The sequence below is a fragment of the Sitophilus oryzae genome, unplaced genomic scaffold (genome assembly GCF_002938485.1).
Source record: "Sitophilus oryzae breed Bouriz unplaced genomic scaffold, Soryzae_2.0 scaffold_165_pilon_pilon, whole genome shotgun sequence".
In the NCBI taxonomy this organism is placed as follows: Eukaryota; Metazoa; Arthropoda; class Insecta; order Coleoptera; family Curculionidae; genus Sitophilus; species Sitophilus oryzae.
In genome coordinates, this window is record NW_022146347.1 from 2,871,686 (window position 1) to 2,885,317 (window position 13,632).

The following is a 13,632-nucleotide window of genomic DNA, read 5'->3' on the forward strand; positions in this document are numbered from 1 at the left end:
TAGGAAATAAATTTTGATGACATTTCCCAGCCAACTCTAACGTCGTTTTTTTTATCATAGGTATTTTTAAGAAGATATATTTTTAATAATAAGATGAAATTAAATCCACAGAAGTTATTTTTTAAAAATCATTTAATACACATATATATTTACACATAAATTAAGTAATTGCAATCGACGTAGTTATTATAAAGGTATAGAAAATACAGAAATACCTACAATGTTTTAATATATGACTAGATATTTTAATATACCTATTATACAATGTTATAATTAAAATTTTAATAACTGGCATTACCTTAACAAAATGGAAAAAATAGTTATACAATAATTAATTTACACATATCTAATTAATCATATTTACAAATGACTAGGAATATTAAAAGACTACGAACACAAAATAATTCAATAGTCAAAAAATCTAAACAAAGTTTACCAAGGTCTCCATACCTCTTCGCTGTCTTCATCGACGTCCACACAGCTATCCCAGGATTCATCTAAGTGTCCATTTTCTTCTGTACTTGTTGATGAAACTACTTGATGATGTAACTCAGGAGATGCAGGACAAGAGACAGGTTGAGCTTGATTTTGAACTGTCTTTTCAATCAGTGGACTTGCAGTAGAGCAGGATAATGACGAAGAATCCGGAACAAATTGCAGTTTAGGGTTATTACCAGCATACGGGTACATGTATGGGAGTTGTGCTTGGTTTAATATAGGTAGTGCGGGCTGATACTGAATATTCTGCACGCGCATGGATTTTGAATACATCGGCGAATAATTGATCAACGCAGGATTAGGAAAACAGCCTGGCGCAGCATGTGGATATGGCTGAGGTCTTCTTTTAATTCTTCTCAAAAAGTTTACAGTCATTTCTAGTATATCGGCCTTTTCCAGCTTCGAACCTTTGGGAGTGGCACGATTGGCCAAATCTGGATCACATTCTAACAGGATATTTTTCAAAGTTTCCAAACTTTCATTGATTCTTGCACGCCTCTTCTTCTCCATTAATGGTTTTCGAATTTTTCTGTTTTCTGGTAAAGACAGGAGCTCTTCTAAGATTTTGGATGAGTTTCCAACGGCTTCCATTTTAAAGATAAAGTTACTACTTTATATGAAACTGAACTTCGGGAAAAAAAGCGGAATTTTTAGACGTGTCGTTGAGACAAGTTGACTTCGACGAATGACAATTTTTCAATATCGTTGACAGCAAGTTGAAGATGACCCCTCCACTTCGTACCTGGGACACTTGGGGGTCATTTTGCTCGGTTTATGGTGGTTTATGATGATGGATGTCATAAATTTGTTAAGTACGCCGAAGCATGTCATTGGAGGCCATTTTTTCGGGTCTGTCTCTTTTCTTTCAATTATATTTATATAGTTTATCTTTTTTTTTGTATAAAAACTATATAATGTTTTTTTAAGTATAATGATATATGATGTATTAATGTAGAGCGCCCGCCAAAAAATCGGAACAAATAAACAAATATTTTATTATTTAGTTATTGAAAGAAGTTAGTGCAGAATCAATCACCCTCTAAATGAAAAAAATTACATATATGATAAGTCATGGGCAAACTCACATGACTACATAGCATTTTAAAAAAAAGCCTCTGAACATATCAGTAGCAACGGATTGTCTGCGTGTCTGCGTGGACAAAATCATCCGGACGGATCATACGCGCCCACGTGAAAATATTCAAATAAACTCATAAGTGACTCATACGTACTTGTGCGAATTTGCTGACGGTCAGCGTGCTTATTCTTGATCAGTCGCATCTTTAAATATCACTGGCATCTCCGAGAAAGCCATATAACAATACATGCAAAGTTGCGAATGATGTAATTATAGCACCGCAGGACGGACGATACGCTCCATATGAAACGCCACTGAAGTTTTTTAGTCATGTTTTTTGTCATATCAATAGTCAAACCAAACCAAACCAGACCATGACAAAAAATCTCCAATGTTTAATTTTTCTTCATTATCTCAATATACAGTATGTCCCCGGATTATCTTTACAAGAGGAAAAACTTTTTTGTTGTTGACATTTTGAGAAAAATACATTCTTCACAAAAAAATTTTGTTTCTTCTAAAATGGTTAACCCGTTTCTACTTTTTTAATTTTCCATGCCGTTTTAGAGAAAATTAAAAAAAGCATGAAGTTATGGTTGAATTTTTCCTAAAGTCCTAAAAATCAAAAGGCGCTTCTATATGGTAATATAATTTATATTTAATTCTTTCATAGATAGATTAAGGAAGGAGTATAATTCTATCCATGTATTCATGCATGGTCGACGGAAAGAGGACCAAAGAAGAGAACTCTAGGGTGGGGATCCTTGACAGATCTGTATGACAACTCATTTGACACGTTTTTTGAATTTGATTTGAAATTTTGTGGATTTGTCAGTCTTTACTGAGCTTATTTTATGTTATTTATTATTTATTCTACTACTGATAGTTGTTTAGAGGTAATAAATCTAGAAGGATTTTTTTTGTGGCAGCACTTAAATTAACAGTGATATATATAAAAGACTATAAAATAGATGGTTGTGTAGCGTGCATCTACCTAACAATCGAGGGAAATAATGGAATATCTTTTCGCTAGTAAGTGACTATAATATAATACGGCATACGTGTAATAAACCGATCATTTATGAAATTCACTTAAAATTAACTAATTATATTTTTTTCTTGCATTTTTGCTTTTATTTAGTACTTTAAAAGTGCGCTTCCAAGGGGCGCCACTGTAAACGCACCTTTATAGAGACAATCCAGGGACATACTGTAGCAATATGCTGTAAAAATTAAATTAGTAATTAAAATATACCTTACAAGTATAGTTTGGTATCTTATACATATTATTATTCTGTCATATTTAAATTAGTTGAAAAAGAAAACAGAAAACCAGTGTTTAAAAATGAAAAACTATTTACAAGGAGTTGTTCTTGTTGGATTTAGTTTATGTAGTTTTAGCCATTTTTTTAAACTTTTAGATAAATGGTGAAAAATTTTATATATACTTATAAGCCCATACGCTGACAGAGCATTTATAGTCTCATCGACTATTTGACTGTATGGAAGCCAGGCTCCATAAGAATACATTGGTTGCAAACCTGCAACTAAACAGTCGGCTGACTAAAAATTCTTTGTCAGCACACAGGCAAAAGTGAAAATAATACATTTTTATAGAGTGATCGGCCGACTATTTGATTGCATGTGAGCCCGGCTCCATAAGACTGAAAAAATAACTTTTTTGATTTGGATTTTTTTTTGCTTTTAGTTCAAAAACATAATTTCTGGCTAATCAGCAGATGATCAACATATGCAGTAGATTAAATTTAATAATTAAGATAGCAAACACAGAAAAGGTTTAGTAGTTCTCAAAATTTAAGCGAAAAATCTTTTTTTTTTTAAATATTCAAAGTAAAATAACTCGGTTATTTTGGACTTATTTGGAAAACGCCTGAAAACGGTAAAGAAAAAATATATTTCTTTTATCGAGATCTACCAGCCCTGAAAATATCTGCCCTTATTTAAGACGCACCCTGTATATCGTAGTATATATTCTGTGAGAGAACTGGTAAATAAATGTCTCTTGCATACTTCTCAATATCATATTAGATACCCCATTTTTCAATACCATATTTTTCCACTTTTTACTAACTTTTTTGCGAACACTATGTATAATAAACATATGCATCTCTAAAAAAAAATTAAAAGTTATAAATAGCTGTGCATTATGATGTTCTATTTAAAATATTTTCCTTTAAATACGGAATATTAACACCAAGAAATACCCTTATAATTATTATAATACCAGGCAACCACACCTCTAGCCCTAATTCAGAATTAAACCCTTCCTAAAGACTGTTTAACATAGAAATTAACGAACTATAGGATTAGGGAGGTACTGCTTACAAATAAAATTTAAACAGACCGCCTACAACATTTTGCAACAATAAAAATGTATATTGCCGATTACTTTACAACTAACCCTAATTTAAAAGGTTTGAAATCCAGTAAAAGGGGTCCTAAAATTGTAAAATTATTTGCGAAGAGTTATATTCCTTTGTCCTGATAATAGCAGTGACGTAGTAAAATATGTTTGCAAATAAAAATGAGTTTATAATCTCAAATAAAATATGTATACCGTAAGTACTGAAAAAAACGACGTTCAGTTGGCTTGGAAATCACGCGACGCATCCGTCCTATAGGTTCAAACCTTTGGTGTTACAATCCCCAATTGTAATGAATTGAATGTTTCGAACCATGTCAGCATCATCAGCAGATGATTAAAACTGAGTTGAGTTTTACAGTTAGTTAGCGAAACGCGCGTCCAATGTAAAAGTAAACGTATGTTTAAAAGTGTTTTGGTATATTATGATGATTAGTGTTTTATTTTGAAGTGTTTTTCATTTACAAGCCATCTATGACAACGATTTGTTTCGATTTTATGATATAAAGGCTGTATTATATTTAGTCGATATGGCCGCATCGAAAGTGGCTTTTTAAATGAAGATCTATTATAATTTCTGTATAACTGATCCCTAGATGTGTTCTTTAAAATTGACATAAGATTTTTTTTAAATTATTTAATATTCTCAATAAATAATAAATTTATTAGCATCTGAATGGATAACGTGTCTCTAAACGTTTTACTTTTTTTTATTTAAATATTAATTTTTTAAATAAAAAATCACAAGCTTCTCAATTTTAAATCTATACTAATATAGGTACCTATAAAATCCTTAAGTGACTGACATACTGATTAATCACGATCCTGCTCAAACCACTCAACGTTAGAAGCTCAATTTTGGCATACAGGTTGATTATAGGGTGTAGAGGTTCGATAAGAAGGGATTTTTCGAAATTCCAGTTCCAAGAGGGTGAAACCACCCCTCAAATATTACAATATTTTTTAATTAAAAAACGGTCAAGTTTCCGAAAAAACGCTTAAACACGTATATTTTATTTTGTTTTTTTACATATTTTAAGATTTTTTATAAATTTATACAGGGTGTTTCATAAAATGAGACCATTGAGTAATCACGCTTCTGCTTTGACTGCTTGACGTTTAAAGCTGATTTTTGGCAAAGGGATTGACTGTGGGGTGTAGAGGTTCGATAAGGAGGGGTTTCTCGAATCTGAAATTCCAAGAGGGTGAAAACGCCCCTCAAATATTACAATATTTGTTAATTAAAAAACGGTTACTCTTTCGGGAAAACGCTTGGACAAGCATAATTTATTTTTTTTTACATATTTTGAAATTTTTTAAAAAATCATACAGGGTGTTTTGGTTTGGTTTAACGCGAACGAAGTCGCTGGTACACGCTAGTAAATAATATATGTTCATATAACCGGCACAGTGCAGCGTTGATCACTTTTACATATTTTCTTTTAATCAAAATATTTTAGGAAACAAAAATAAATTAATTATAAATATATCTTCTTCTTCAAGTGTCATATTCTTAGTGAACGTTGACGACTGCCATGTTAACAATATCTCTGTATCGCTCTCGATCTTGCTCTACATGGAGTAATTTATCCGCGCTCAAGCCTATCCATTGCCGCAAGTTCCTCAACCACGAAAGCCCCTTGCGTCCAATCCTTTTTTTTTCGATTTTTCCGTTAAGGATCAGTCGGAGAAACTCCAAATACATAAGCAGTTATTATTTACATCAACAAAACTCACCTCCTTAACAGTACTTAAGGGACATAAAGAACCATTACTACCGCTTTCCCGTTCAAAATATTCTAATAAAGTTGCAATGAGTTTTTTACGGCTATTAAGCTATCTTGTACATTTTGCACTAAAAGGGGATCTTAAAAGAACAATGTTCAACTGCAAGGTTTGCTAGTAATTTTTTTTAAGCTTAAAGTATCACAATACAAATTCATTTAAACCAAAAACTCGTAATACAAACCTAAAAGTGTCAAAACCATTGATAATATCAGAGAATAAATAAATAAATGCGGCAAATTGACATTTTTTACAGCAAAGCTACCACCTAAGTCCCCAACGGAAAATTTTAATTCGAGTGAGTCAGCTTGGCGCCGAATATTTCCATGGTTGGCAACAATGAATTTAAAAATCGCGCCCTCGATTACGTAATACGTAACTAAAAGTTTAATTGGGTTTTGAAGGTTATTATGACGCTTTTTTTCCTATCGTATGGTATACATTTAAAAGAATGAAACTATACATTTCTATAATTTTTTGTATTAATTGATTGTAAATTATATTAAATGAGCTGGAGACAAATATTCTACTGGGGATTTCAATATAGAGTCTCAATAAGGTACTTGATGTCACAGTTGAGGGCATTCAAACCCCCTTCTTGAAACCCACTCGTCATTTTTAAAAAATTAAAAAAAAAATAAACTATTTTTATTTGTTGAAGCCACGCCACTGTACTAATATCTAGACGACAATTTACATTGGATAATAAAAATTTTGCAACTCTTATTCTTTATTGCAGTGTCAATTTCAAGGGTTTTTTAACCCTTAAGACTCGTCAAAAGGAAGAGGTAAAAAAGGGTTGTTGTCGGCAAAATCCTTTTTTGCTAAAGCATCGTAAAAAAAGGTAAATTTGCGACTTTCAGCAAAATGCAATAAATGGGTTGAGTTTCGTATATTTACGATGTTTTTTGGCAAGGGTTAAAAAATTCTTTTTGCAGAGAAATCTCTAGGCAATAAAAAACTTTCGTTTCCTAGAAAATGGGTTTAATAGCTTTAGATTTTTAAAACAGTAAATTGTAAAAAATAATTCTAATATTATAAGTAATTTGAGATTTATAAACAAAAGACTCCAATAAAAAATCAGTTGATATAAAGTTTCTGAAAATTTGATGATACAAAACCATAAAAATGTTTGGTTTAATAAGACTTACTCTATACCGAGTGTTTTTCAAACGTGACTCAAAGAAAGGATTGATTGACGTATTCAATTAGTGTCAGTCACTTCCTGTTTCACCAGCAATGAATGACTACAACTTTTGATTTTTAAATGGTACCTTCGGTATATTTTTACTTTATTTGATAGAAAATGACATATCATATGTCAACTTTTGACATCTTTGCTTAAAAAAGTAGTATTTAAATTTCTCATCTCACATAAAAATCTCATGGTTGTGAAAAATCTACTAATTTTTAATCAAGGATGCTTGGAAAAACAGATATGATCGTCTAATGTTTTTCGTGATTTTTCCTGGCTGGTTAAAAGATGTCCAAATCGTATTTTTATCGCCGATGCCGTTTTCGCCGAAACGCCGATGCCGTTTTCTTTCGATCATATTGAAATTTCATTAAATACTATCATTATAGATTTGCATTTCAGCAAAAATATTAATATAGTATTAAAACTAGCAGTTATTTTATTTTAACTTATAAAAATGTAGTCACAAAATAATGGACAAATCGGCCAAGCTTTTTATTAGATTTCCATTTTTGATTTACCAAAATTAAGCTAACTAATTCAAATCACACTTTTTCGCTACAGCAGAAAAGTGAACTTTTGTGTAGCTAAAGTAAAATGGCTGGTTTAAAAACTGTTTTTTTTTTAGAGTTTTATTGATCGGATCCTTTCATTAATTATTTATAGGCCTTTTAATGACAAAGAGTTGTGGAAAAAGTAACCGAAATAAGAAAAATTTTAATTTGAACATTATATATCACAGTGAACCTCTTCTGCTGTGAAATTGGTGCTATAAAAATTAAAAGCACAAAAAATCTTTTTTGTGAACGTCACAAAAGTATTAATTTTTGCGACGTGATTGTCAATATAAAAACGTCATTTTAACGCCTAGGCACAAGAGCACGAAAATACATTATTAAACTGGCATAAAGTGTCAAATTCAACGAGCATAACCATAGTTTCTCGATATATAATTACCATGCCCTAGACACTCAATGGTAATTATATAACTACAAATTTAGTTTCTTCCGCATCGCCAGACGGCGCAAAAGATATTAAAGTACAGGTTTCTAATTTATATATGAAGATGACATGACAGTCTCTATGTTAATTACTGTCTATGGTCTAGTTTTTGTCTAGTTGACAAAATGTTGGTGATTCGTCAAGTTATTTTTAAATCATTATTTAAATAATTATTAATTCAGATATTCCTGATTTGTCGGAAAGTTCAGTGATTTCAGTGATTTGTGTTCATAGTTTGTGTTTTTATTAGTTTGTACCTTCTGATATTTAGAGTCGATCATCATTTTCGTGTTAGATACTAAACTTTTTTATTAAAGTCATTTTGACATTTTAGAAATGATAAATTTATGAACCAAATAAAAAAATAATTTAATCATAAATAAGTAAGTACATAGTTGGTAATATATAGTATTTTTAGTAACACTTAATTAGTAGTCTATAATATTTTTACTCTATTATAATTTAGTTGTTAAATAAAAAAAATAGGCGCTATGTGATCTATTGTTGGTGTTTAAAATGTATGTATTCATAATTTTAATTTTGTTTTAATTATGTTACACTTAATGATCTAATAAAACATAAAATGTAGTAAAAAAGTCTATATTTATTATTTTATATTTTACAAGGAATAATTTTGCGCTTGAATAACGTTACCGTTTTAGTTAGCGTTAATAAGTAACGGAAGGCTAAAATTATGTTATGCCAAAACTCTCCATTAGTTTCTTCCGGATCACCAGGTGGCTCTAAATGACGGACCCATTTGTTTTATATCAGTGTCCAATCTATCTCTAGTACGTGACATTAGTCTATGGAGACCGAATTGACATTTATGAACCTCCATTTTTGACAGTGCTGTTTGACGTTTCAATTGACACATTTGAATTTGATTTGAAATCTTGGGAATTTGTTGGGCTTTTCTGAATTTATTTTATGTAATAAACAAAAAAAATCTGCTTACCAGTGCAGATTTTTGCAGACCAAACCATTTTTTTTTGTTAGAGAAGAGGGGAAGCGATTTACCGCCGAAATGTGGGGTTCGATGCGAAAATGCGATATTAAAGCATAATACCCACTAAACCCCTCTCCTATGTTAGGCGTGGATGTCGAACGCCGTGAGGCATACGGAAGCCTCCACTCCTACCTTTACTCATCACTCCGTCGATACTGAATCGCTCTAGTTCTTAATTTTAATCTTGATTATCACAGAATTGATTATCACTAACAGGAACCCGTGCAGGACAATTTACACAGATCTAACACGTCTTGCGGCCACTACTTCGTCCACTTCAATAAGAATATCGAGACACAGCTGGTCAACAGCCTTCCAGCAATGCTCGTCACGCAGCATAACGTGATGAGTCTTCCCTCAGTCAGAGGTCCTGTGATGGCTTCCGTCTCAGTTCTCAGTGCCGCACACAAAACACATACACAAGAAGAAGTGCGAGCGCCTTGCTAAATATTGGAAAGTGAAATTGACGTTTAAATTTGACACTGTTGACAAGTCTACTGCTACTAGCGCCCCCAATTTCGCTTGTAGGAACTACGGACTAAATTGTCACGCATGGCGGGAAGTTTAAAAAAATAGACACTGGGTCGAATTGCTGCGGGCGGCGACGCGACGGCTGCCAAGTTTTTGTCATTATTTTTTAAAAATTCAAAGTTAAATAACTCGGTTATTATCAATTTAATTTAAAAATGGTAAAAAGAAAATATGTTTATTTTGTCCAGACCCACCACCTCTTAAAATACTTGCACTTATTTCTGGGACACCCTGTATTATGAGGGTATGTCTCCTCAGGTTCGTTTGCCCATTTAAGTAATGTCTATGATTTAAATCCATATGTCAGGAAAGACAAATCTTTTTGAGATGTGCGTGGGTCAAATTTTGTTCATATTTTTTTCGTACTAGCTCGTATGTCACTGATGTTCAAATCTCTATAACCGAAAAAAAAGACGACTGGGAAATGGCAACCGATGATAATTTTGTCGAGGTCAATTTCTGGACGTCATTTACTAAAATTTGACATAAAACCCAATCCAAATCAAAAATTAACACTAATTATAGAAAGACTAAAAAAGGATGGAACGTTTCCAGACACACAAATCTATTTTCAAAAAATTATTTTTCTTAAATTAATTTTAAACTACACCATTTAATTTTTTTTTCTCAGTATAAAAATAAATAACAACCTTCTTACGGCCAACTGAATATGAATTGACCTCAAATCCAAGGAGGCAATAAAGAAAGAAGGATATATCCTCTATTATAGATTCGGGACAACACCGGTATCAGGTCTAAAGAGAGACCAAGTTAAAGAGGTGGAGAAAATGGAGACAGATCTCCAGCCTCCACCTCACGGGCACCTCAGCTGGAGACAAGCTCCTCGATTGTTAAGGGCACGGAGGGCCAATCCCCAACCGTGGAAGGGTGTATACCCTGGGAGGAAGAACATCCGTTGTCAGAGTAGAATGGGAAATGCCCTATGATAGAGCATTTCCTATCTCCCGTCCTCTCAATACAAAATGTATGATGGGTTATAGAGTGTATGACGAGTTATAACTCAAGGAAGGGGCACACAATAGATCTTTAAGAGTCCATTTCACTAGTCCGAAAAAGTAGCAAAATAAGCGTTCGGCATTTAACGTTTTATGTAAAACTGGCTAGGTGTTTTTACACAAATGAAAAAGGAAATTAAAGATATTACAACTTCTTTATTTTTAAGATTTTGATGGTCAAACATCAACAAAATAGTCCTTATGTTTGGACTAAATTTTCTCGAAAATAAAGACATTATTTAAAACTCCGTTACAATACGGAAATAGATTTAAGTTTTGTGATTACAGTGATATATAATTTATATGGTTTTGTAACAAACTGCTCGCTGTTTTATGGCAAATGCTGAAGCTCTGCAAACAACCTAATCAAGCCTTAATCAAAGCACGTGTGTTTGGAATTTTGAGTGTGGCTTATTACGACAGGATCGGGCTAATTCCTGAAATATAATATATATCTCGTTCGGCCACACACCCGCTTTACCCGACCCTAACCTAACCTAACCTAGCCTAACTGGCAGTAAGCGCCATTAAAAAATAAAGTGCTTAGAATTTATAATACAGACCAAGTATTGTCTAAAACTTGACCTCGCCAAAATTATCTTCGATTGTCATTCCCAAGCCATCTTTGATGCCTTTTTTTCAGTCGCATGGTATTTAAATTTCTATATTATTTATTGATTTATTATTCTTAGATAGTGTGATTTACGAATTAATAATAGTAAAATAAGTCTATTCGCAAAAATATTTAACTAGTAACTGTCATTATCCGGGCAAATATAAGTAAATATAATACGAGTCAGGTAAAAAGAACATATGCCAAATCAACAATAACATACTCAAAAACTATATATCACTAGAAATATACAAGCAACTCTATCAATGGCCGAACCCAAATCATTCCGAGTCATTTTTCCACATGATAAATTCGTCGCTTATCCACTTAGCGACAATAAAACGTTCTTAAAGGAGACTATTAATTCTTCTATGGAACCATATTTTAAAGCAATTTGACCATATTAAAGGCATTCGAAGCTCTAGAAAAGGAGAGCAGCTGCCGTAGTAGAAACGTCGTATATCACGAACGACGAAAAATTTTCAACTAATTGTTTGAGATCTTTTCGGTGGTCCTTTAGGTCTATTGAGCTATAGAAATCGAAACGCTACGGTGGTACTACTCTAAATTCCTATATCGTTGCCAATGTGCCTCTGAGTTTAATAGAAAAGGATTCGTGCTTTAATTTAATAAAATTTTAAAAATAAATAAGGTTCCATTTTTTGTTTAGATATACATTTAGTGATTAATGATATTTAATAGATTTGTGACTCGCGCACGAAGGGTTCCGTACCATTCATTATCTATACAACATTAGACACTATATTATTATAAACTTTTTTTCCGATTTAGCTGAAATTTTGAATGCGCGTATAAGTAATTTAAAAAAAAAATGAAGAAACACATTACTAAAAATTGTATTAATCAATAATAAATATGTAAAAAGTAAAAATAAATATGTAAAAATATGTAAAATTAAAAAAAAAATATTAAAAAAAATTGCCTTGACTAGGATTCGAACCTGCCTTACTACGGCTCCAACGTCATAGCAGCGTAAAGTCCCTAACGCTTTAACCACGCAGCCACCGAGGACTTGAAAGATTCTATGTAAAATTCTTATTTAAAAGATAATGTTTAGAGAAAGTACTTTTTTATTTATAAACATTTATTTAATTCTGTTTTTAGTATTTGTCCTTATAGTGGCAACATAGTTACATTATCTGTAAAAATTTCAACTGTCTAGCTATAACGGTTCATAAGATAGACCTTTTTGACAGACGGACGGACGGATAGACGGACGGAGTAAGTCCTAATAAGGTTCCGTTTTTACCCTTTGGGTACGGAACCCTAAAAATGAACATTTTGTATATTTAAAGTATTTCAAAATCTGTATTTTGTGTCAATGTCAGTCCGGTATTTGATAACGGGAATATTTGCGAAACCGTTAAAAATTTTGAAACACTTTAAATTCGAAAAATATTCCTTTTTTAATTCTCCATCCAACAAAAAAATAATATACAGGGTGTTCCACTTAAAAAAACATCCCGATCAACTCACATGACCCTCTGACTAGAATGACATATTATATGTGAACTTTTGAAATTTTCGCTTAAAAACAAATCGTATTTTAAATTTATATCTAGAGTGCCATGGCTATGTCACAAACACTAATTTTTTAATCAAGGAGCTTGGAAAAATAGATTTGATCGTCTAATGTATTTCGTGTCTTGTCCTGGCCGGTTAAAAGATGCCTGGATATGGAACAAGGGTGGCTCATTACCATATATGGAAAAAGCATTTTTTTACGAATAATTTGGTACCACACACTTGGTATTTCGAATCAAATTGTGATTATTATGAACCGCATTTTACAATTTCAAATACACCATATGCAAAAATGTTGAAAGATGACATATAATAATATGTCATTATACTCAGAATGTTTTTATCGAATAAAGTAAAAAATACCAAGAGTGCCATTTAAAGATCGTTAAGTTGTAGTCATTTTCGGTAAAACAGGAAGTGACCAAAAACAATAATTGAATATGTAAATCAGTCCTAATTTATGTCATATACTTCTTAACATACAAAATCTCGTTTTTTGATCTAAAATAATAAAAAAGTTGTAGGGGTGAGACACTTTTCAAACGCACCCGGTATATATGATCAAAAAATTTTATAAACGTAATGTCGTCTCCAAAATCAATTTTGATTATTATTGATCAAACATAGTGACGGCAACTTTTTGATTGGCACTATTCATAAATATACGTAAAAATTAGGTTTTGACCAAAAATATCATGAGCGTAAAAGGATCCTGCAGGTGGATCTTAGACTAATTTAAGCGTTATGGTTGTGAATCTTTAAAATTATCACTAGGTAAATAAATCTGATTCAAAAAACAAATAAATTTATTTAAAAATCTAATTGCCTCTTAAATCATTATTATTGAAAGAAAATATGGCTTGCATTATGTCAACGTTTTAGCATTTAATCTGTATCTAGTCTTTTGTTTGATCTCATTAGATAACCATAATTATTGATAAATGTAAATTTATTTAAAGGTCGATGTGAAGTGGCAG

General features: G+C 32.0%; 1 protein-coding gene across 1 annotated transcript; it reads right to left on the minus strand.

Annotated features, from left to right (window-relative positions):
- Positions 1-432: 432 nt before the first annotated feature.
- Positions 433-1,089, minus strand: LOC115880822 (enhancer of split m7 protein-like). Its single transcript, XM_030898115.1, has one exon. The coding sequence runs from the start codon at positions 1,087-1,089 to the stop codon at positions 433-435; it is 657 nt and encodes a 218-aa protein (XP_030753975.1).
- Between the last annotated feature and the right edge of the window lie 12,543 nt (positions 1,090-13,632).

Bases quoted from the DNA above. Each gene is read 5' to 3' on its own strand.
- LOC115880822 (XM_030898115.1), bottom strand. From the start codon at position 1,089: ATGGAAGCCGTTGGAAACTCATCCAAAATCTTAGAAGAGCTCCTGTCT.